Source organism: Crocodylus siamensis, chromosome 7, assembly GCF_052110815.1.
Source record: "Crocodylus siamensis isolate JL-2025a chromosome 7, ASM5211081v1, whole genome shotgun sequence".
Taxonomy (NCBI): Eukaryota; Metazoa; Chordata; order Crocodylia; family Crocodylidae; genus Crocodylus; species Crocodylus siamensis.
The window spans coordinates 10,486,667-10,511,839 of record NC_143401.1 but is presented as its reverse complement, the minus strand read 5'-3'; the positions used below and the strand labels follow the sequence as shown (position 1 = coordinate 10,511,839).

The window sequence follows — 25,173 nt, the reverse complement described above, 5'->3', positions numbered from 1 at the left end:
AAAAACTATTTCAGTTTCTCCAGGTCAGGTCTGAGACTTTGGAAACTTGCTTTATAACTCACTGCTTGGGTTATAAATTGTCTGTAGGAATTAACAGCTTAGTTCTGCAAGGATGTCAAGCTGCCATCTCTTGTGAATGCTGAAGTCACCGAATACTCGCATATTACATAGCTTTTTTGTTCTTATGACTTGTGATTAGTTCTTGAGATGGTCTTTTATCTTTTACAGAATATAAGGATTCCAAAAGCTTCTCGTGGGAGAAATATTTGGAAGAAACCAATTCCCAGGCAGCCCCAGCAAGAGCATTTAAATTGGTTGGTGAAGTTCTCTTATCTCACTAGGCCAGGAGACTAGTGCTTGGTTCCCTCCAGATCAGTTAGCCTTAGCAGTGAGGCATTCCTTGCATCCATGTCAACTTGGTTAAATCAGGTCTTTGCTCTGAGCCTGTGTTTAGAAGGCTCAGGAAGATTGCTCCGAATTCTCTGCCTTGAAGCAGCACATGTGGCAGACTCCAGGGCCCCCTTTGGAACGGAGCTTTCATGGGATTTCAAAAAGATTTTTAACTAACTGTTTTTTCAGGTTTTTCATTAGCAGTTTTGGGAAGACTTCAAAGCCTAACTAAAAAAATCATTCTTTTGGCATTCTGAGAGGGGCTGGAAGAACTTCTCATCTCGCCCCAGGAGTGGCAGACATTTAGCAGTCCCCTACACTTTGGGGTCCTGATGCAACCTGGAAGCTGTCACTTGGCCTGTGGGCATGGTCCAAGCTGAGATGATGGAGCAGGATACGTGGAAATTCCTTTTATTCAGGACCAGAATTAGTAGACTTAAACCAAGTGTACAATTTTCTTTTGTTTCCCCCACAAAGCCTCCTAACTCTCCTCCATGGACTTAAGACCCCCATTCCCATAGTTTGAAGCACAAACAAAGGAGTTTCTCTGGACCCTCCTTTCTCTGGGAATCTTGAGGGTGGAGGTAGGTGCCCCCCATAGAAACTCAGAAGAAAAGATTCCAGGATCCAGCCACACTATTAACATGGTGTCTGCCGAGATATCTAAGGAGGCTACATAGCCTCGTGTTTCCTTTTTCTTGAACTGTGTTAACTGCAGTTCCTCAGCTCATGTGAAAGGTACTAGTTCCTGCTTTCTTCCTAATAAAAATAAATCCTTTAGTCCAGTGGCTCCAGATCACTTACTGTTCTGTGTGGCCGGCCCCTCTCCTCCTAAACTTGGTAGCGGGGAGCATGGCATGACATTTATTTCTCCATCGCTGGGAAGAAGATCTTTCTCTTTCCAGCTGCCAGTAGTCCCACAGGTCATAAACTGGCTATTACCATATTTTCTTATTTATAACATGCCCCTAAATAAAATGCACAGCTTGTTTTTGAAAGACAGAGCTATTCTTGAGAGCCTTAACTGGGGAAGTGTCCACCACTATCAGCTAGGGAGCTCCGCCTAAGGCACAGACAGTTTTACACCTGTTTTCCCCTTGCAGGGGCTTGGGCAGCAGAAAGTGCTGTTACCCTGTTTCCTTGATTATAATGCACATTCCAGTTTCCCACAGCTGGATTTTGGGAAAAGAATACTTGTTGTATGTAAGAAAATATGGTATTTTCCTTTGGAAAATGTGCAAAGATACATGCCTGCCAATTGCCTTTTTAGTATCTGATAAGTCCTCTTCTGGCCTGGGACTGATGCAGGGTATTTGGGTCATAGATAGCTCTTGAAGGGTCAAAGCAAAGTCTTTATACCTCTCATGAGCGAGATTCTCCAAACAATGTTGAAGAAGAGCTACGTAATTCTTTCTCACCTGGGTTATGATAGTGTAATTAAGGTGTTGGGTGAGAATTTCCTGTCAAAAATCTTCCTTACCAAAGCAGTAAAAGATTTGTGTTCCTCTGCCTAAGATCAATCCTGCTTCTGTTTCCTTAGTGATGGACAAGATAACTAGCTGAAGGAGTGTTCCTGGTGAACCCATAGATGAGAGAGTATTCAGACTAAACTTGAAAACAGCATTCTCAGCCTGAGTACTGGATATAGCTGCTTATTGTGGAAGTCTCTTGTTAATTTTTAATTTCTGCTGAAAAGGCAGAAAACCAACTGCTTGGAGAAGTAGCTTTATTTATATCCCGGGAAAAAACTTACTCTAATGCTCAGTAATTGTACATCAGGAGGGAAAGTCAGAGTGAGGTGATTCAACAATGATGCCTGTAAGGCCAAAGGCATCTAATTTAGAACAGCAGCCTTCTGGTGCATCACAAGCCAGGCTGGAAGTCTACAGATGCACTTAGTTGCATCTAATGAGAAATCCAGAAGAGGCATTACATAAGAAAGAGGCATATTAAAAGTAGAGGTTGTGGGGCCTGTTATCTCACAGGTGAGCTGAATGGCTCCTTTATACCTTTCCCCAGTCATTAAGGGGATGAGCACACAAACAAACTACTACAAGGTGAAAGCAGGTGGGGATTTATTGCACAGTCTCTGCTCTGTGATAACTGTTTTGGTGTGTACTCTTACCTTGCAATAAATAGAGGCTGACCCATGGCAGCTTAGCTCTCTTCCACTGAGGTCTAAGATGTCACAAGTTACTTTGGAGAAAATCAGGCATACAGGCAGTTACTACAGGGCTGCTGACATGTGGTGAATTCCTTTTTATCTCTTGGTAGCTCATTCACCTATGACCTGAGAACAAAGATGTTGAAAATGATTGTGAGGGAACAGGTCATGGCGTTAATACAAATCCTCATGTCTGTGTTCTCAAATCTAATGTACATGTATCGGGGTCACCTCTCTGAGTCCTGACATACAAGTAAGTGCCCACATACTCAAGTGCAATAGGGGACCTATCTGAAACTGCTACCCAAATACTGCATAAATTTGACTGGGTAGTTCAGAGGAAAGAACTGAGATAATCTTTGCGTGAGGGAATACCATAAGGCCATTGGTAACCCAAACCTCCCAATCAACAAGGACATCACCACCGGATAGGCTTCAATCTAGAAAACCCTTCTGGAAATACATCAAGAAGCTCTGTGATGATAACAGGAGCCCCAAAGAACAATGGAGGGAAGCTTGGGCAAATACCAACTTGCCACAGAAATATATCATCAGCAACCCTACAGTCCCCCAGCCAGGATTTCATCTACTGAGAAGGATTTGTTCCTCCCTGAATCACATCCAGACACTTCATGGAAAATGTGATCACCTACTCCACAAATGTAGAATCAAAGAGAGTCTGGGCTGTGATTGTGGTGTGATTTTTCAGACAGTGCAATAGATTGTGAACGATTGCCCAATTAGATCATTTAATGGCAATCTAAAATCAATCCATGCAGCTACCCCAAAGCAGTTGAATGGTTATCACATTTAAATATTAATCTGTGAATGTTGTAATCCTAAAATGTCATATGAAAGAAGATGACGACTAAGATGATGATAAATGCTGCCATAGTATCTTAGAGAAAAAATCACAAATACTGTCTGTGTATCATTTGAAGCTTAGATGTGGGTATTACAAGGGACATGCATTAGAGCAAGTCATCTGAAGAAAGGGATCTTTTAGTAGTTTTACAAAATATCTTGACCATGGCTTAAGGGCAGTGGTTTTTGGAAAAACAAGTTGGCCGTGTGGGCAGCAGCTGTTCTTAAAGCATCATGAGAATCTTGTCATCATCATGTAACATTCTTCCTGAGGACCATTATTTTTATGAGCACTCTGGCAATAAGGAGATCCAGTATGATCTTAATCAGTGAGTTAAAGTCCAAAAAAACACATCTCAACTTCATGGTTGGTAGGTTCTTCCTCTGCTTTCATAGATTTCATAGACATTAGGGCTGGAAGGGACCTTGGGAAGATCATCGAGTCCAGCCGCCTGCCTGAAGGGCAGTAAGTCAGCTGGGGTCATAGGATCCCAGCAAAATAAGCATCCAATTTACTTATGTGAAAGCATCCAGTCTATTTGCTACATCCTTATCTAAGAGGGTTTCAGATCTTGGCATGCTCGCAGTGAAACCTTGGTTATGTGTTTAATCAAAGACGATAGGTCTATGTACAGATCTGGCATCCATCCCTAGACTGTTCTTCATATAATAGGAAGTTTGGTTTCAACCAAAAGGACAGAAACGATATCCTCTAGAACGGAAATGCGTAGGTTAGATGTGAGGAGAACCTCCAGAGGAATAAAGATACATATATATAGAGAGAGGGAGAGAGCGAGCAGAGATGTTCAGAGCATCAGATAGGGTTTCTCTCATACTCTGGAAAGAGCAGCAGTGATATAGAGATAGAAATTACACAGTTCTTATGAAGAAATTGGTAAACTTACTCCAGGACCATCCATTCCTCCTTCCATGCATTTTCAAGTGTTGTAGGGTTGACATCCTTATTTTTACAGAAAGCAGCTTTCAATAGAAGGATATTAGAGAACAAGATGTCTTATTAGCCCATGAGTTTTGCAGTGGGGCAGAAAAAGTTTGGTTATTGTTCTCTAGCTAACTAGTTTAAAATGGAAGAGTGTGTTTCTGTGAAAAATTTCTACATAGGATACTAGGGTTCTGCTGGAAATAGTTGGAGCTGAGTAGCATTTTAAAACTTACACAGAATTAAAAATTTTTCCAGGTTGAAAACTGTTTTTCTAGAAGGGGCATTCCTAAACCCAAGCTCAAAGCCAAGATCTGATCTGCCTCAGGTTCACTTTGAGATGCCCATTGGGAAGACTGTTTGAGATGGGGGGAGGCCTAAAATGAAAAGTCCCAGATAAGGTGGAATTTTACTTTTGATGTAAAATAAAAACCATGCTGCAATAATATTACATCACTAGCATTTATTTCCAAGTCCACTGGTGAAGTGAAAGCTTAGGAGGATGTAGTTCTGTGTGGTATTTGAAGGCTTAACTTGAGATTGCAACATCCTGATGGAAAGGAGGCCACATTATGCATGTTTCTTCAGAAAGTTAAATCATTTTAATGCTGGTAGAATGGGATTGCTTTCAACCACAGAAAGGGAGCAACATGATGATCTTTCCCCAAGCTGCATGCCAACTGTATATAAAGCACTGACATAATGCATAGTCTGCCTAAAATCTTCTGAAACATATATTCTGAACTACTTGATGTGTCAAAATCATGCCCCAGTCCATATGGGAATTCAACCAAATGACCTGGGGTGATGAATGGCCTTTGTGCCAGAGCAATACTAACAATTTCATTTTTTAATCTTTATCCCCTTTTTTTGAAATACATGTCACTGGTATTGACTGTGAAAGGGTCCTCTGTATTGGCCCGATTGATGAGCCTGGCTTATGGGTGCACCAATAGAGATCTTTGGGGCCAATACCAATATCTGATTTTTTTTCTAAGGAGGCATATTGGCCAATACCAATCCGATTTCCAGTGCAGCGTGGAGAGCTGCCTTCAGCTGGTAAGTCCGTTGTGTTGGAAGGAGAGGGGGGAGGGAAGTGGCATGTGGGGAGGGGAGGGGAGATGGGCAGGGGCAGGTGCTGCCCGGGCAGGGCAGGGTAGAGCAGGACGCAGATTGGACCTGCTACTTGTCGAGGGCCGGGGGGGAGCTGCAGGCTAGAGCTGGGGCTGCACTAGACTCTTCTCCCTGGGAGCTGGGCGAGGGCTACAAACGGGGCTGCAGCCACCCCAAATTTCACTCCCAGTGCTGCTGCCACGCGCCCAGCACAGTCCCAGCTCTTCCCATTGAGCAGCTGCAGCTCACCTGTCCTGCCCTGTCCCACCCTGCACAGATCTGGGCACTGTTGCTCATAACAGCAGGAGCCCCTCTCCTCTCCCAACAAGTCGCTGGTCCATCCTGCAACCTGTCCGACCCCAGCTGGGCAGCACCAGCCCATACCCATGCCCCTGTCCCCTCCATCACCACAGGAGGAGGGGGCGTTGATCTGCCCCTCTGTGCCCCTTCCCTCCCTCCTTCCCTTCCACCACAATGGACCTACCAGCTCTAGGCAGCTCTCCATGCTGCCAGGCTGTGCTCCTCGCTGCCTGAGTGCTGTGCTGCGGCTGCACGCACGCACGGGCATTTATCAGGCAAATTGGGCCAATTTCTTATGTAGCCAATTTTCTTTATGTCAGTGTCAGTCTGATATTGGACCCATGTATCAGAACATCTCTAATTTGGCTTTTAGCACGCTACCGGCACAGCTCTTCAGAAAATCTGATTTTGACCTCAAAAGCAGTCAGCGCCATGCAAGACTGAGGACAAGTTACAAAGGGTTGTTTATGGATATATGGAAGAACCTACATATTGTGTCCAAGATAAAAATGACTAGTGCTGTATGCTACCTGGACTTTTCAGTCTATTTACGATAATCTTTTACAGCGTCCTGCCCATGGGTTTCAGGTTAATATGAAGTTAGAGGCTGTGGACAAGAGAAATCCCAAGTTAATAAGGGTGGCAACAATTGTTGATAAAGATGACCATCAGATCAAGGTATGCATTTCAAGCTAAGTAAACTACCCTTCCATCTAAAAATGCTGTTGATTTGAGGCACAGAATAAGTTTAGTTTGTGTCCTTGCTATGGAAACCACGCATACTCTTAGATTTAGAGATTTGGCCATAAACTACATGTACAGGCAGTCCTCAGTGATGCTGGACACAGCTGCCTCCAGCTGGTAAGTATGTTGTGGTGGGCGGAGGGGAGAAGGAAAGAGCATGGGGGGTGCAGATCAATGTCCCCACAGCGAGGGAGGGATTGGGGCTGTGGCTGGGACAAGCTGCCCAGCCAAGGGGGCGGGGCACAGGACTTGAGGAGGGAGGCCCCTGCTGCTGTGTGCCACCGGTCTGGGAGCTGCTCTTCTGGTGGCTTGCTGGTCCAGGAGGGCATGGGAGTGGGCATGTGCTGGAGGCAGCTGTGTCCAGCATCGTTGAGGACTGCCTGTATAGTCTATGGGTAGATCTCTGATTGGGACAGTGATTCAGATCACCAAATTGAATCACTGTCCATCCAAATTGGCCAAATCCAAAGCAAATACTTGCTGCTTCTCAGAGGCCTACTAAGCATTCATGAGACCATAACAACTTAAATAGCTGTTGCTTCACTCTGAATTTGGACTGGCAACATGGAAGTTGAAGTGATTTATATTCTATTATCATCCCTTTGACCTGTCAAAACACTCTAGTTGTTTCAGTGCATAGAAACAACTAGAGTGGGCTAACTTATTGGCATTAATAATATTTTTGGAATCCTGGAGCACAAGCCAAGTAATGAAGTGATTCAGCTTGCAAACATTTAAACCAAATTTAAAGAGTACGATTTAACATCCCTGTGATCCATGCTTTATTGTAGGCCCTATGATTTGACTGTGCTAGCTGGATCTCTTTGGTTTTTGTAACCACAGAAGCAAGCAAAAACAGATACAGTAGTTATGCTGAACATGTGAAAGGAGGAGATTGTATGCAACTTTAACAGCATTCAGTGTTTCAGCTGCAAATGGAATTTTTTATAAAAATTGAGGAGAAAGGAAGAAGTTAAAGTGAAAGCTGAGTCATATCTGGATACCTTAACTGTATCTCTCACTTGTGGTGTTATTTGTGTGATTATTTGCTCCTCTTTTAGGTCCATTTTGATGGGTGGGACCGTAACTATGATTTCTGGGTTGATTCAGACAGCCCAGATATTCACCCAGTAGGCTGGTGTGCAAAAACTGGACATGCTCTACAGGTTCCACTAGGTGAGGAGGACAGCATTGGGTGCTTACATTTACATTTCTTTTCTCTGATCTGTTCTAATGCATGGGACCTTTTACAAGATCTTGTTTAACTGTTTTCATTATTAGGAGCTGCTGATACAATGGGAACAGTTGGGCAAGGGTGCCCTACCCCTGGCTGTCAGGGTATTGGTCATGTCAGAGGACCCCGCTATGGAACACATTATACGTACGTGTATATGGAGTGCAAGGGATAATTTTCCATGTTTTGTAGCTTTAGCTTCTTGACTTCTGTTGATGTCCATGGTAATGCACTGGAAATGTTGGGGAAAGTCCTGTTATATCTGTGACTGCAGCTCCCTCTCATGCCTGAGTATGGTACTGTACTATGATTCAGTTTGCACCAGTAGTACCGTAAGAGAGATTGCATTGCAATGTTAAACTAGACAGATATCTGCCTTATTAGCAATTCACTTTGGTTTCTACCGCCCACCATCATTAAAGTGGTCTCTTTTGGAATATATTGTCTCTGAGAGGAAAACACAAGAAAAAGACTATGAAGAGAAAGGAAGATCATGGCATAGTTATTAAAGTACAAATGTTAGCAGAACAAGGTCGAATTTCATGCTCTGCTAGTGACTTCCTGTGAGAGTATAGTGAAATTAAACTCTGTGTTTGGCTTGCTTTCTCTGTAAAGTGAGATTAGACTTTCTTACCTCACATAGGGTTGCAAAGATTAGATGCTTAATGTCTGCAGAATGCTTTGAAACTGGGAAGTACAACAGAGGTGTTAAATATTTGTTTTTGTTTCATATGAATTTCTGCAGAGACAAGGAGGCTAATAGATAGTTGTTCTTATTAAGCTATTAAGCAGCAATGCTGTCTAGGAGTCCGATGACCTTGTTTTCTAATGCTAGCTCATCCACTAAGACTGTATCTTGGTTTTCTATCTCTGAAATGAATTATATTTGCCTTCCAGATAAATTTTGAGCCTTAATGCATTAGTTTTCATAAAATGTTATTCTCTACTCGAGTAGTCATGTTGGTGAAATCTGTAATGGAGAGGGGCAGTCCAGAAAGCTTACCCTGTAATTTCACTCACTTGTAAAGAAGTTTACTCTTTTGTACTCTGACAGTGTGGTGTCAGTTCAGTGCCAGGTTAGCTTATCTTGATGCTCTCATTCTCTCATTTTCCCAAAAGATACAATGCTGCTTTGTGCCGTTAAAAACACACTCTTGACCCTGTATACTCTGTGGCCTCACTTGCCTCTTTTAAATCCTTCCTTGAAATTCTGCTTTAACTGGGTTTTTTTTCCATCACTGATCTCTACACTAGATTCTAAAACAGATTCTGCTTTCTTTTACGTAGATGTCAATCCATTGAAGTCACCAGCGCAACTCAGAGCATACTCTTCTTCCTAGTTTCTTTCCTTGGTTTACCTTTCCTTGCCAAATAATACATTTTTACTCATTACAGTATGCATGTGACATGCAGGTGCCAAACATACTTATTCTCTGTTCCTCTGGGATCTCTTGACTATCCACTCTCCCTCGCTGCATCCCAAAATAGGCTGCAAGTGAATACACCTTTGCTTAGGAGAAGGTGAAGGGTAGTGACTATATGACCTAATAAAACGTGTATCTCTGTCTCTCTCTGTGTGTCTTCCTCTGTCTCCCCCTCTCCCTTCCCCAGGCACATGTTTCATTTGAGTTGGACAGTTCACCTTGCAACAATAGTCGGGGTCATTTTACCCCAGCGCTCTTTCCTGCCCATGGCAGGGGGTCGGACTTGATGATCTGCTCAGGCCCCTTCCGACGCAACCAACTATGAAACCATGGACCAGTTTGTTGCACTGGGCCATCAAGGGGACACTGCAAGGGGGAAGATTGACAGCTAATCTTAAATGTGTAACCCATGACAGATGTTGCAGGGTGTCACGGGGACAACTTCCATTAAGGGGTCTACCTGCCCCACAAGAGGGACACCTCCCACTCACCATTCCATGCCTTAATTGTTATGATCAAGATAAGGTGGAGTCAGTGGTGTCTTCTGGGTGACCCACAAGGTTACTCATGGTGCAGGGTCCCAGTGATGTGAGGCTACACTTCCCCTACACCCCATCCACATGCCAGCTGGGTGTTGTGGTATGCCTGGTTCCCCTGGCTAGCAATGTCAGGGTCCAACAGCTCAGGTGCTATCGGCGGTGGGGTGTCTCCACTCTTAAGTCCAGCCCAGGAAAGAATCAAAGGAACGTAATCATCCAGAAATGATATGTGTCCCTCCAGACAAACTGGGTGACCCTTTTTATTCAGGTGCAACCCCTTCCCAATGCCCAATACCTCCCGGGCTAGGGCTATATCCCAAATCCTCCCTGTCCTAATAGTTCTTCTTGTCCTTACCTCAGGACAGGACCATCTGGAGCACTGAGTGCACAAGCCTTCAAGCCTAGGGACTTCCTCACAGACCTCTGGGCTTCCTGGCTCTGCTGCTGATCCACGCCCCTTCTTCACCCCGGTTCTTCATCCCAGGGCCCTCTCCCGGTGATAAATGCAGGTCTACCTGGCTCATTTCAGCCTCCCTTCTTCCTGCTCTCTCTCCGTCAGGCCCATGCCTTCTTTCAGTTGCCCAGCTCAGCACAGCCCTTTTACATCATCCACTGGGTGACTGCCAGCCAGATGACACAGGAGCTAATAAAACACCATGGTACCAGGGTTTGCTGCTCCCAGTCTGTCTGTTGCATCCCTGCAGGTAAATCTTTCTGGAGTCCTGCTTTTGCAGGACTCCGCTGTACCGGAGCTCAGACACTGGCCTTGGGCTCCATCTCGGAGTGGCGCCAGGCAGACCCCTCTTCCTGGGTCACCCCGTCACGCAGAGGAAGGGAGTTTCAACTTCTGGTCTTACAGTTATTTTGGGGTTCCATACATGTGCAGGGAGGCTGCTCCAATGCACTGTTATAATAGTGCCTTGGAACATGATAATTATTGTGCTGTAGCAGACTAGCGTCATGTGTATCAGCATCCCTGAACTGAAAAATGGTGGCAGGGCACTTTAAACTAAAGCTCATTTGATTAGCTTTAGTTCAAAACACCCTGCTTCCATTTTCAGCGTGGGGATGCTGATACACATGACATTCTGGGCGCTTTAGTTAATGTGGCTCTTGGAGCTACTCTAATTAAAGTGCCCCTCCTCTGCTCCCTGCCTCCCAGAGCATGTCTATAAATGCACTTTATTACTGAAAAGCATTTCATACTTGGCTCCTAGAAGGAGCCACACACTTTTGCACTTTCATCTTTTGTTTTAACACCTTTATAAAGGGTTAAAAAGTCAAGTCTCTCTCTCTCTCTCTCCCTGTCTCCCCCCAACCCCTGCACAGGCTAGTAGGCTGCCCATATTCTGAAGTTAACCTCAATAGGGAGAGCTCATTACAGGATCGCCTGAGTGGGGAGAGGCCTTCATCCAGCAATAGCATTCAGAAATCCAAGAGACCAGAGACTCCTATACCATTCGTAGACTCTCAGGAAGACTCTCCACTATCCAGGTGAGGCTGGCATTATCACTTTGCTTATTGGAACTCTGCTAATAATACTTATGCATTATTTCAGAAGACTGAAAGACCTGGCATTTTACAGAGAAGTAGTTAAAGCACTAGCTTTATCTCTGTAGGCTATTGACCCATACCCTGAATAACCCCGGTATAGAACAATGCACTGATACACTCCTTACATGCTTTAATAGATTTCTTTCCTCTTTAATCCTATTGCCCTGGTCAAATTCCAGCAAAGGAAATTACATTCTGCCTCTATAAATTTTCCCTTGCCCTTTCTGTTGAGTTACAGGAGTTCTCTTAGTTTCCTGTCCTAAAACTGTCAAGCAGGATTTCTGTGCACTACTGCTGCATTCCACCCCAGATTTGTCTGCTTTTCTTTTGGTTGGTAAAATAATGTTACTATGTAGAGCCCAATGAATCTCAACCAGGGTGCTGCAGCACTCTTGAGTGCCTTGAGACCCTTTTAAGGGGGATGTGGGGTAGCATGCAATGCGAGGACTCTTAAGTGTACAAACCTGATCCATCAGATAAACCCAGAGATTTCAAATAAAAATTCATAGTGTCAAAAACATTCTGCCCTGTTGTGGTCTTTCTGAGTTCTTTGCAGCAACAGAATTGCTCTATTATTTTTCTGTAGTAAAAAATATGAAAGCTAAAAGTTGGTATCTTCCAAAGGGTGTTGTGAGTCTAAAAAGTTTGAGAACTCCAGATATAGCCTGTTGTGTAGTTTGAGAATCTTCAGGTTGGCAGATCTGAATTTGAGCTGTTGCTGAGAGTTGAGTATCACTGAGGAAAATGTATGCATCAACATCTTGGGTGCAGGGATCAGCCAAAATATATTACTAAGCCAAACTGGGTGTTAAGAGTTTTATTGCATTACATGCCTATGGAGCCATAGATAAAGATCTCAGCAAGGTCCATTCCAACCACACTGTTTGTGTATCTGTTTTTTCTTCCCCTTTGCTCCACTTAGACTTTAAAAAGGTCAGGGCATCTTTAGTAAAAAGAGGACTTGTCCTTTGCATGCTTTGGCCAAATTTTCCTTTCTCTCCCAGAAGTGTGCTTTGATCCTACTTGGCATCCTCAGCCCCAGAGGTGTCTGTGTTTCAGTGGTTCTGTACATCTCTTTTCTGGAATCCTAGATTACAAAATACTTTACAGATGTGATGTATTGCTGTTTTAAATACTTAATTTTCTGATGATGGGAAATTTGAATTCTATGGTGCAAATTGTGGAGTGCCCCACTGCCTCCCCTTGCCTTGCACACCTGCTGCAACTCACTCTACGCACCACACTTAGTCCTGGGAAGTCTTTTAAATGTTACCGAAAGGCATCAAAGTGTAAAAATCCTTAAATCTTTTGATGCACTAAAACGAATGCTTCAGTGCATTCCTGGCTGATCAGAGCGTCAGCCGCAGAGGCTAATTTTTTTCACCTAATCTCTGCATCAGCACTAAAGACTAAAGCATAAAGCATTGTGTACTGCATCAGTAATCATTAGAAGGGAGAATACATTTTAAACCACTAGATGGTGCTTGGGAGCTATTATTACTCAAAGTTTCTTTACAAGTAAAACAACAATCAACATTCCTCTTTCTGCAGGGAGGAAAGAGGTGCCTTCCAGTTTAATGAACCTGTCTTAATGTCTCTGTAGAAAATCTGCTGTGCAAGATGCTGAAAGATCTGGTCGAAGCAGTGTCCATAGTCTGTCGGAGCAGTCCGAAAACAGTCAGGCGAAAGACTGGATGGAAGAGCAGTCGTCTGCAGATACCAAAGTGAAACAAATAAAGTAAATAAGACTTTGCAGCATGTTTTAATGCACCAGCAGTTACATTTCCACTACTGCAGCCCTGTCTGAAATAAGGGAGGGAAGCAGTGGCCCTGTAAAACATCCAAGTGCCACACAGTTTGCAATTTTGTGTGATTGAAATAATAAGTAACAACATTTTTCACTTATTTGGGAGGCAGTGGGTGCATCTACACATGCGCTTTACTGCAGCGATGACTAAGCTCCTCAGCAAAGCATCACTGTCTATACATGCACCCCTATCAGGGCACAATAAATTAATTAAGTACTATATGGGGCAAGTACTATCCTATGGTGGAGTTCAGCATGCCAAAGTATACATGTAGATGGTGACCAGGGCTGGATGGGTCAGGAGGATGCTACAGTACAGGGGCTGCCTGCCAGCTAGCCCTGCACTGTATAGTACTGTCATTCCCCACAGCAAGTTGAGCTGGGGAGGAACAGTCCTGGGCTGGCAGACTGATTTCTGCACCCCAGGTCTTCTGCCAGCCAGGGCTGTTCTGCCTGGACTCAGTGTGCTGTGTTCCCAGGCGCAGCATTTATACTGGAGTTTTGCTCTGTGCTAATTGCATGTGACGATGCATCCAGTGTCTTTGCATTGCTTGTGGTGTACTTAAATCCACATTCTTTGCTGTGCATTTAGCAGTATAACCCTGCTAAAAAGATCTGGAAAGGGGTGAAAGGAGAATAAGTGGTGTTATTGCCGATTTTAAAATGAAAAAGATCTTGGGACTCTTAAATGAATCCTGTTAATGCTCCATGTAGAGGAGCATTGATCTCTATGGTCTGTGCCTTATTACATTTATAAAACTGTTTTATATTTTCAGGCTTGGTTCCCAGCATGCCTATATAAAGTTCCAGCTGGTAAAGCAGGAAGACTATGGAAATGGTTGGTTGAATTTTTTTTTTTTGCTTGTGTGTTGCATTTATCAAACCTATCAGACTACTTGTTACCATATGGTTTTTTTAAGTCTGCTTCCTCACTCGGGTGAATTATGTCAGAAATGTCAAATGCATGCTACACTCTAGATCTCTCTTACCTTTCTTTCCTCATACTCTCAGTTAAATTAATTAATCAATTAGACTTCATGCTTTAGGCTACCTAGAAATGTTAACCCCCACACCCCAAAAAATGGCACTTAAAACTTGGCGCACTCCCACACTGAGCCCAGCCTATATCCAGAAGAGGCATCATGTTAATTGGACCCGGGTCACCCAACGTCTGTATAAACCAGGTGCTTTAGTGGGGCTTTTTTGGCACTTTTATGTAATAGCTGATTCTATCAGGTATTGGATAAAACCTCCAAAAAGCCCCACTAAAGTGCCTGATCTATACAAATGCTACAGGGTTGGGTCAAACTAATGTGCTGGTTCTTCTGATAAAGTGTGGAGTGTTTTTTAGGGGGTTTTTTAATGTCTGTAAACAGCTTTAGAGTGTTACATCTTCATGCAAAATGTTAGCAAGAAAAGAAATTTTCCCTGTGGATGTACTCTCTTCCTTCTTTAAAGAAACCGATCTCTAATGGTGAGGGGGGTTTGATTTCCTTATTCAGTCATCAGCTTCTGTGCTCAGGCAGCCAACAGGGGGGCCAATTGCTACTCTTTATTGTGGTCCTAGCTTTCAGGTGAACATCTGTCTGTGACAGCTGGACTAAGGCCCACCAACCCCTTTCCTATGAAGCACATCAGGCAGTCTTCATATGGCAGCAGTTAAGAATTGCTTCAGTGATTTTTTTTTTTCCCCAGGCATTTAAAACTCTCCTAATATCTAGAAAGCAAGAGAGTGTCAGGGCAGGGTAGAAAGTGGAATGTTTCCTCTGGAACACAGTTAGTTAATCTTAAAGTGGTTCTCACTGAATATATTTTGGCAAACCACATGCTTAACTTTCAGCTTTACTATAAAAAGCCAGTTCAGATAACCAAGCTGACCCAGCTTTTAGTAATAAGTCTCCAATCCAAAATAGCTAAGCAGGAACAAATTGGGGCAAGTGCCTGCCTTTGGTCTTAATTCATTTTTACTTCCTGCTCATTTTTGTGTTCATGGTTACATAACATTTCCAGGTATGGCAGCAGTAATGTCTGTTCTAGCCTTAAGGGAAAAAATGTACCTGTTCCACTTACACTCACCTTAAACAGAATCATAAATATTACAGAGAAAATGCTAATCAGCCATCTGCAGCCGTCCGCTGGCCTCTCAGTACACTGGCATACAGTGTATTGTTCCCGGCTTTTTTCTCATCTAACTTTAAATAATTAGAACAGTAGGGCTTCCACCACTTGTCAGTTGTGAAATAACCACCACAAATCACAGTTAGAAGCTTTCCAACAATAGTCAGTTTAAGCAAAGAGAAAATTGTTTTGATAATTCCTAGTGATTATCCCCCTGAGCAGTTCCTGCTCCTCAGTGGTGTTTACAGCACTTCACAGCCACTTATAAATTTAGGAGCAAACATGTACAGGTTCCCTTTACCTTGCCATGTGCCCAAGATAATGAAAGGTATAATGAAAAGTGTAAAAGTTTAACAGGGGTGAAGGCAGAAGAGACAAAAGGGTGAAGTAACAGCCTGTTTGAAATGAGTGAAAAAGAAATAATGAGGGGGAAATAGTGGGCACAACAGAAAAAATTAAAAAGATGCCAGAAAAATAAAGGATTGTTCACAAATCTGAGGAACTTCAATCTCTCACTTGTAAAGTTTTCAAGAATTTAAGTGAGAAGAGTGAGTCTGGATTATTTTTAACAAAGTGTCATGCTGCTCATTATGTTAATAGGTTTTGAAACATATTGCTTTGCGTTTTAAGGTGTTAGCATGACTCTAATGGTCTTAGAAGTTGAAGTTGGACAGAACCTATTAGTCTCCCCCTTCTCCCCATCAGTGGCCTCTACAGGATTATCCCCAAAATCTAATCTGTGCTTTGCTTGTCTAGAAATTTAAACTTTTTCCAAAGTATAGTGCTTTTAATATGCTCCTTTGTGGAGGTTATTCCCCAGTCCCTGGAGAAAGAGGTGTAGTTATGACTATAAATAGTTTCCCCTTTCTCACCTCAGAAAGGACATAAACCAGGCTCTTTATAGTTTTGGTTGGTCTCTTCTTGTACAGTCCTCTACCTTATGGAGTATTTTTTTTTTCCTTTCAGCATTTTCCCTTATATGAAAAGAAATTCTTAGTTGCTCTTGGACCTGCCTTTATTTTTGTATCTTTCCCCTTTGGTCTCTGTATCTAATAATGAAGCCAGTATCAACTGGTACTGAGCTATGTTCTGCATCTTGCACTGTTTTCCCATGGTCTGGGAAAAAGGCTTGGAGATCTCAGAAGCTTGCCATTTCTTCTTTACAGTTGTGGTGTAAAGAAGCTCATTTCAGCTTTTTCTCCTGTTAATCCATCTTTTTCTCTTGTTAATCTATCTTTTTCTAGTGACTTTTCCCCTGTAGTCTCCTGTCCTTCAGTGGATTTTCCAGTGCAGTATATGGTCCCTAAATGTATTTGCTGACCCTTCTGCTTCCCTGCAGCTTTAAAATGTAGTTGGAGGCACAATACTGAGACCATCATGCGTTGATGTTGTGTTATAAGGTTTGATTCATAATTTTTTATCAGTCTGTCTTGGCACCACTGAAAAGGCAGAAAATGTCTACCCTCTTCTGCTTCTTCCTCTCCTCTTGTGGGTGGTGGGAGGGAGGGAACACCTAGCACTCTGACATTGCAAAAACAGTTACTGAAAGTTGCCTCATGAAGTGGGCAATGCAGGGATTATGTGTGTGATCTGTATTCTGCTAGGCTAGCCCAAAGGCAAGGCAAAAAGAAAGGAGTACGGATTAGACCCAAGGACGCCATGAGAACTGAGAGGTTAAAAAGGTACACTGGAATAACTTCAAAGTGTTAACATGAATCTTATCGTCTTGGAAGTTGGAATTGGATAGACCCTGTTAGTTTCCCTCCCACCCCCCCTGGAATTGCCTGAGCATATACAGCCTGTTCCTCCTAGGGTATTAATTGACTTCAGCCTGAGTAGCAGAGAATTCAAGTCATCACCATCTGAAGGCAAGCAGTAAGTGCTCCATGAAGTCCAAAGTCTCTTCTAGTCAGAAGTAGTCCATTCAGAATGGGGTGGGATACATTGGCTGGGCAAAGGAAGGGAAGCTGTGTTTCTTCTGTGGGTAAATGCAGGAGTTTAATTCCTAGCACACCCAGAATTGTGCAGGGAAGGTTATAGGAACACCAGGACTTATCTGGGTCCTTGCCTCTTGCATCTGCCATATGGCCCTAAGAGAAGACTGCAGAGAAAAGATGCCCAGAGGCAGTGACCAGTACAAGTAGAAATAGCCAAAGCAGGATACTCTGGACATCCTGAAAGCTGTTTACTTTGCAACCCTCTCCCCATCCATTTTTTTTTTTCATATCAGCTTGACTCCCACACTCTCACCCTCATCCCTTGCCTTTCTATTTAGCTGATCCCCTCCTAGCTAAACCGAACCCTCAAGAATCATCTGCTTCCTGCCATGACATTGCGCCTTCTGCATGTCATTTCTGTCCCTCTCCACAGTCCTTGGACAGGGTCTGTCTCCCACTCTGCACTTGTACAGAACCTAGCACTAACGGGCCCTGTTCATGTCAGCCCTTAGGCACTACTCTAATAATTTTTGCTTTATGTTTATTAGTCATGTTTTTGGCTGGGGAGGGAAGACAAGGATGAAAACTGTATTTTATACTCTGCTTTTATTTTCTTGCCTATAAAGTAGCAAAACATAATTCTTCATTGCCACATGGTGGCACCATATAACTTGAACATTTCACAGGAAGCATTCTAGTGTTTAGAAATGCCTCCTTTTTGTGTCTTTTGGAGGGGGAGGAAAGGGGATAAGAAACATTAACTACTGAAAACATAAGAACGTGCTCCATGCTGTTTCTGTCTTTTGCTTCACTTCCTGTTGTATGACCAGACAAATCCCTATCGGATCATGATTCTGCACTAATCAAATGATCTCATTTGGGAGGGAGCTAGCTTTCTTTTATAAAACCAGCATCATTTGACAAATGGAAAACAATATTGGTGTCTGGGGGGAACCGCCAGCCTTGCAGGCCTTAGCTTCTCTTAGTGGGGGCAGGGAGGTATTTGGCACAGGCCATCAGCTGGCATGCGTAGTTGGTTACTCGGTGTGAACTGGAATGGTGCCATTTATTTCCAGCTGAAGGTGCTGTTACCAGAACTCTTCCACCTTGTCAATAAAAAGCAAACATCTTCTGTCAGCAGCATGACATCATTTTCCCTAGAAGCAGCTAATAATAAAGCTTCAGCCTGGCAACCTTTCTGTTTTGTTTTGTTTTTTTCTTTTCCTTTCTGGGGGGTGCATGCTCTGAGTACAGCGTGCCATGTCACAGCACTGCGTGTGCTTGTTCCACCTTCTCTTTGCTTCCTAAATGCTCTTCTCCCCCTCCCCCCTCACCATTTTTTTCCTGCTCCTGTTTCAGAACTGACTGTGGCTCCTCTTGTTTCCTTTTCCAGACACAGAATTCACTCTGCAGCAGGCCCTCCATCAGTCTGTCTTCATGCCTTCCCTGTCCTCCAACCCGACCCACCGCCTCCATCTCTGCTGGGAGCAGCACTGCAAGCTGCTGCCGGAGGTTTCGGGCCTTACTGCCAAGCATGTGGCCAGATGGACCGTGGAAGAGGTGAGTCACTTGCTGTATGTCTACCTGTTCTGTATGTTACGCTTGAGGGAATCTCAGGTCTCCCTTTTTTGTAGTGCTAATTAGAAGACATCTTTTTTTTCCCTCTCTCCTATACAGGCACTGATTTATCTATTTGCTTTGCAGCTCTGGCATATACAGGAAAATACTGGCTCAGCAAGAAGTTTTACACAGATTCCTGAAAAAAAAATCTGTATTAACCTTTTCCTGTCAAACCTGTGGGCTTCCCTGATTCCAGTTCTTTTTCTGGCCACCTGTATCTGATGCTTGTAGTCTTAAAACACGATGCTGGCAATAAATACTGGGTACCCCTCATGGTTTTTCTACCCTGACTTTGCTGGTGCTTTACTTTTACAATGCAGGTAGTAGCAAAATTATATGCGTGGCTTCCTTCTTCCTCTCCCTATCTGTTTCACACACAAAACAAAACTGTCCACAGTATAACCTGATTTCCAATAGATGTAGTCATGCAGCTGGGGATACATTTTTTCAGCCCTAGCTTATGAGATGCAGCACTCCTAAATAAGTATTGTCCCATGCAGTCAGGTAATATGTGATAACAATACGTGTCTGTGTGCTGAGTTGTTATCTTTGCCTCATTGCCTGGGGCATAAGTAGTATTTGCAGCACCGGCTAGGAAGTAGCAGCAACTTGACTCCTGGAGTGTAATTTCTGGCCTTTTATGCAGGAGAAACATGTTGTAAGGTAGATGGTTTCAAGGTGCAAGGTGACCTGGAAAGCAGAAAAAAAGTTTATGCCCTTTATTTTGCTGCTTTATGGTGCATAGAAAGTCTTAGAGGTTTTCCAAAAGTGTTTTCCTCACTGTCTTCTATCATCAGAGAAGTTAGATCTTGACTTAGATCTTTATTCTCTGGAGCTCCTTGGAGTCTAGAGGGATTAAAATATCACAAGAGACTGAAGCCTGTGAGCAGTTATGAGGTAGAATATGTTGTCTGTTTAAAACTCAGTGTTTCTCTCTCTTTCTCAGTGAAAACTTATTTAAATTACATTCATAACAAGTGAGTGGGAGAGAATTTGTGTGAATGATTGACCATCCGTGTGCCTTCCTTTGGGAGTCAAGAAAGCTTCCAGGCCAGTTTTCCAGAAAGTCCTGTAGTCAAATTGGGGAAAACAAGGTGTGTTACTCTGCTGATGTAAAAACAAGTGGAATGTTTTCTTATTATGGACAAAATGTTAGGGCTGCTTCATCAAGAGCAGAGTTAAGCACAAACCAAATAATAACTGCCTTTTACAGCTGACGTTTAAAGGCAGTATAGGGTGAATTTAAGTGGGGTATTAAATTGGTAACAGGTGAATATAAACACAGAGCACTGTGAGTGTGGAGCAGTATGATCCTGAGCTTTGAACCCCCAAAGGCAGTGGACTGTGGTCTGGCTGCAATCTGTTAAATGGTATGTTAGTAACCACTTGGAAGATGGAGACGTGAGGGCTCCATGGAGAAGGAGATCAATTAAAGTAACACAGGACATTTCCTACAGTCATAAATATTTCGGTCATAAGTGCTAACAAAAGAGGCCCCATTTTGTGAGTCTTCTACATCTGGAATTCCCAGAGAGATTCCCAGCAACCAGTGAGGTTTCCATTTAAGTAGAACGTGCAGGATCAGGATGTGTGATGAAATATAGCCTGAGGCCTAGGAAGTTGATAAAAAGTTAGGAAGCTTTGCTACATGTGGGCAGTACCTAGATCTGGTTTGTTGGAATGTGGACTTCTAACACATTTTACAAAGCAAGAGTTTGTCCTAGTTGGTCCCTGGTGTCTTCAAACTCTGGCAGAGAGAGATCCTTCACCTGAAACAGCAGGCACCACAGGGTAAAATTTTCTTCTCATTTGAAACTAAATTTCTGTTTTTATTTCATGAAATTTACATTTCAGGAATAAATGTTTTCTTCAATCTCCACTAGCTGAGGCTTCTTTATACAGCTTCCCCCGCCCTGTGTCTCCTGCTGATTTTGATTTTTTTTAAATTTTTTTTTTAAAAGAAGCCCTGGGCATTTTCTCCCTTTGGGCACAGCTAACAAGGAGTAACTATCAGAGCCAACCTGAGTTCACTCCTCAGTGATGCTTTCCTAAGAGAGTCTGAGCACAGCTCTGAGAAATGCACCTGGGCTGCTGCAAGCCATCTGTGCCTCATTGCCAATCTCTGGAGTGCCCAATAGAGCAAGTGCATGGAGCTTATTTCACTGGTGGCAGACGCAGGGTCAGGAGGGAAGCCATAGAGTGGCCAGCAGCAATTGGGCCCAAGCAAAGATTTCCTTGCAGTAATACTGTCCAGTCAACAGGAGCTGTAATTTGTATCTAGGCATGCTATATACAGAAAGCTTGCTGTTATGTTGTCAAAATAGGAGATATTTAGTTTCAGAAGTATACCAATACATGACAAAGAGTTGAACTGCTCATTAGTTAATCCTTTATGAGCTGTTAATACATGTGTGTGGGGGGGCGTGGGAGGGAGATGATAGGACTGTCCTTGTGCAGAATGCATATGGATTACAAAGCCCTGCTCCTATTTGCATTTTTCCTTACAGGTTTGTCAGTCATACTTTAGTTTGGTGTTAAAAGGAGTTTGCAGAGTAGGTTTGACACCAACATTAAACTACCTTTGCAAACAAAACTCAGTAAAAGAGAGAGAATTAAATATGCTAGTCAGTGGCAACATCTACACTTGTGCTTAAGTGTGGAGTGGACTAATTGGCTGTGGAATGCAATGGTATTAGGCCACAGTAAACTAATTAATGCTAGGGGTGTGCGAAACGGGCCGGATTCAGTTTGTTGATTTGAATCACTGTCCTGAGTCGATTCAGCCGAATCCAAATCTGAATATTCAATGCTGAATCAGCGATTCGGCCATAGACACAGCTTTAAATGTTTTTTTCCTACATACCTCAAGGTACAAGGGGCAGCTTGTGAACACTGTGATGCTGGGGCAGATGGAGCATCCCACAGGAGTGGGGGGGGGCTCCACCGCATGGTTGGCAGTGAACCTGGAAGTGGAGTAGAAGTATTTCTAATCCACTTCCAGGTTCACCGCCAAGCACGGGGTGATGTCCCCCCAGCTCAGTGATAAGCCATGGGGGGACCCCAGGAGGCCTGAGTTGCAGAGTCTGGCGGGCACAGGAGGGCCCCCCCAGCCAGAAGTGGACTGGAAGCGCTTCTGGTCCACTTCTAGGTCTGCTGCCAAGAGTGCTTGGGATCCCCCCACACTCATGTGGGACATTCAATCCACCCCAGCATCTCCGCATTCACAAGCTGCCTTGTACCTTGTGGTATGTAGAAAAAACATTTTGAAGATGTGTCTGTGTCTGAATCATTGAATCTTTCTGAATCTCTCCAAATCGATTTGGAAGGTTCCAATTCCTGGAGTAATTTACTCCAGCTCAAACTGCTCCAGAGTTATTGCTTTGAATTAATTGCACGTTTAGATGCATACAGTGTCTATCAGAAGAAAAGTAATTTTAAAGAAGTCAGAGTTATGATGATTTCAATAATGATTCAAATCAGACTTCACTGCAACTGTTAGGGACAGTTTTCTGGAACTTACTAGGTTCTTTAGAAATTGCTCTAAAACCTATGGATACAGACCTTCTCTTTTCCTTCCCTGGCATACAAACCCATGTCCTTGGGACTGCTTCCTTGCAGATATTATGCATACAGAGAATGCTGTTGGAAGGAAAGGCCAAGCTAGGGTTTACCTTCTCATAGAAAAATCCCTCCCAAAAAAGAGTTCTTGTCAGTAAGTCTTTAAAGTCATATCCCCCTCAAATTTATAATACAAATCTACGAAGTTTCACAGAATGCAGTGTCCTTTGGCCTCTTCCTTCTTGAAGGTTTACCTATGTTCCAGAGCTTCTGGATGCAGCTGTCACCCTCCCACTGACCAGGGGTTTCTGCCACTGTATTCCTGGCCTCTCAAGGTTTTCCCTAAGATCCCCTCCAGCTCCTGGTGGGGACATGCAGCTCCTTCCCATTACTTGAGAGATTCTACAGTCATTCTTCAGGAAGCAGCACCACAACTCAGGAAGGTTTCTCTAGACCACCACATTTCCAGGTTCAGGTCCCACTCCAGAGAACCTCCTTTGGGCTAAGGCATGTCTTGATTCAGGGCCGCCACCAACCTACTCCTCTAGCTATGCTGTGAATCAGGCAGGCTTCCTCAGCCCACCAGTATCCAAGTGTTCCAGTTCATCCTTTCCAGGAACAGTTGCCTGGCTTCAGTCTCCATTGCCTATTTAATCTACTCTATCAGTACTTCTCAACCTTTTAGACTCAAGGCACCTCTCAGAAAATGCCAATTTTTAGTTTTCACTTATTTCTTGACTAGAAAAATCATAAAGCAGTTCTTCTTTTGCAAGAAACTCAGAGGGTGCACCTACACCTGCACTTTACTGTGGAGTTAACTAATTGATTCCTCTGTAAAGCATCGCTGTTTACATGTGCACCAGTATTAGGATGCAGTAAACTAATTAACTCTGCCATAGGATAGTAGGGTCGGGGACAGTACTGTCATATGGCAGAGTACTTTACAGCTCTGAAACACACGTAGATGGTGACCGGGGCATAAATTGCACTTGGTCAGCCCATCCATCCAGGGGCCTGCTCCTGGACTCACTTGTAAATGCTGCACCTGGAAGCAGTTTTGCTCTGGCTCAAAGTGCTCTGGAGTTTATCACATCACATTGATTGCATGTGTAGATGCACCCAGAAAAACCACACAGCAGGTCAGAATGTTTTTGATGCTATGGATTCCTGTTTGAAATTTCTGGGTTTATCTTGTGAATTATGTAGGTGTTCACACACCTAATTGTGATAGTTGCACAACACAACTCTTAAAAGGATCTTACAGCACCCGAAGATGCCATGGAGAACCACTGTACTATATCATAGCTGATATTCTCTATTAAATTCAGTAGGGCAATTCAGAAACCTGTAGGAAGGTATTTATATTGTTCTAAGTTCTATGAGACTTATTTTGTAAAGGAAACCCAGGGACCATTAACTGTCCTCATAACTTATGCTGGATTTATCTTTTCATACAGTAGATCCGAATGTGCTTCCTGTGAAGGTTAATGTTTTTGCAGCTCCCCGAAAAAGCTTTCCCTGCTGGCATGACACTAGTTAAATACTGTTCCTGATCCTGACAGGTGTTGTATATCTACAATTACAGTGAAATCAATGGGGGTTACTGGAACTGCTTGCCTCATAAACATAAGCAGTAGGTGTGTGAAACAGGCCTTATTCAATTCAGATTTGGCCCGAATCAGGGACAGTGATTCAATTCGTTGATTCAGATCACTGTCCCTGATTCGATCTGGCTGAATCTGAAGATTTGATGCCGATTCGGAGAATCAGCAATTCAGCCATAGACATAGCTTTAAATGTTTTTTCTACATACCTCGAGGTACCAGGCATGACTCGTGAATACTGTGATGCTGGCATGGATGAAGTGTTCCACTGGAGTGTGGCGGTCCCCCGCATGCTCAGCAGCAAACCCGGAAGTGGACCAGAAGTACTTCTGGTCCACTTCTGGGTACACTGGGGAGCGCGCTGGGTGCCCCCCCAGCTCAGCTATTGACCGTGGAGAACCCCAAGTGCCTCCCTCCAGACCCAGGAGGCATCAGTTGCCGAGTCGGGGGAGCCCGGCAGACCTGGAAGTGGACCAGAAGTGCTTCTGGTCCACTTCTGGGTCTGTTGCGAGTGCTCTGGGGAGTCCCCCATGCTTCTGTGGGACACTCCATCCACCCTAGCATCGCAGCACTCACGAGCCGCCTGGTACCTTGAGGCATGTAGAAAAAACATTTAAAGCTTTGTCTATGTCTGAATCTCTCCAAATAGATTCGGAGGGTTCCGATTCAATTCAGAGAGATTAAAGGGTCTCTTGATTTGTATTCAGAGATTCGACCATCGAATTGGGCCGAAGCTCTGCTCAATCAGATCAGCAACCGAAGCTTCGCACAGCGCTAATAAGCAGCACTAGAAAATATTATTTGTGGGGACTGAGCAGTGTGGAGCATGCCCACCTGACCCCACCCCTACGTCCCTCAGGGCTGTTCTGGGCTGGCTTGTACTAGTGCTGTGTGCGCGGCACTGGAGGAGTGGGTAGCAGGGGCGCTGGGCATAGCACTTGGCAGTGGTGGTTGTGGAGCTGCTGTCACTGGCCCAGTTTGAGGGAGGCTAAACCCTATTAGCCCTAGCCTTCTGCCACCTGTGCTCAGGTGAAACTAATACTTGGGTAAAAAAGTAACCAAAGGAAACTTTGCTAGTTTCATTTTTAAAGAGTCACAGGGAAGGTGAGTGGTAGGAATTTAGGATTTGCCAAATACAGAGACGGTACCATCCATAGGAGAAGGTATTTCATGTGCTAATAGGCCTGTGTGAGTCAGCAGCGATCTGATCCAGCTTTGGATCCAGCCGCTTCAGATGGCCCCGATCCAACCCGGAGCTCCAGA

The 25,173-nt window shown here is 43.8% G+C and overlaps 1 protein-coding gene across 5 annotated transcripts in view; it reads left to right on the top strand.

The window, feature by feature from the left end:
• The window catches only part of LOC149859485 (lethal(3)malignant brain tumor-like protein 4), a 93,983-nt gene that overhangs the window by 51,276 nt on the left and 17,534 nt on the right, over positions 1–25,173 (top strand). For 4 of the 5 annotated variants that reach the window (XM_090058844.1, XM_090058842.1, XM_090058843.1 and 1 more), the window contains exons 13-20: positions 229–314; positions 6,339–6,449; positions 7,577–7,691; positions 7,797–7,896; positions 11,042–11,206; positions 12,870–13,004; positions 13,850–13,911; positions 18,522–18,688. In XM_090058844.1, the coding sequence (XP_089914970.1) occupies positions 229–314; positions 6,339–6,449; positions 7,577–7,691; positions 7,797–7,896; positions 11,042–11,206; positions 12,870–13,004; positions 13,850–13,911; positions 18,522–18,688 (941 nt within the window). The remainder of the gene's footprint in view (positions 1–228; positions 315–6,338; positions 6,450–7,576; positions 7,692–7,796; positions 7,897–11,041; positions 11,207–12,869; positions 13,005–13,849; positions 13,912–18,521; positions 18,689–25,173) is intronic. The other variant, XM_090058845.1, reaches the window with a different exon arrangement.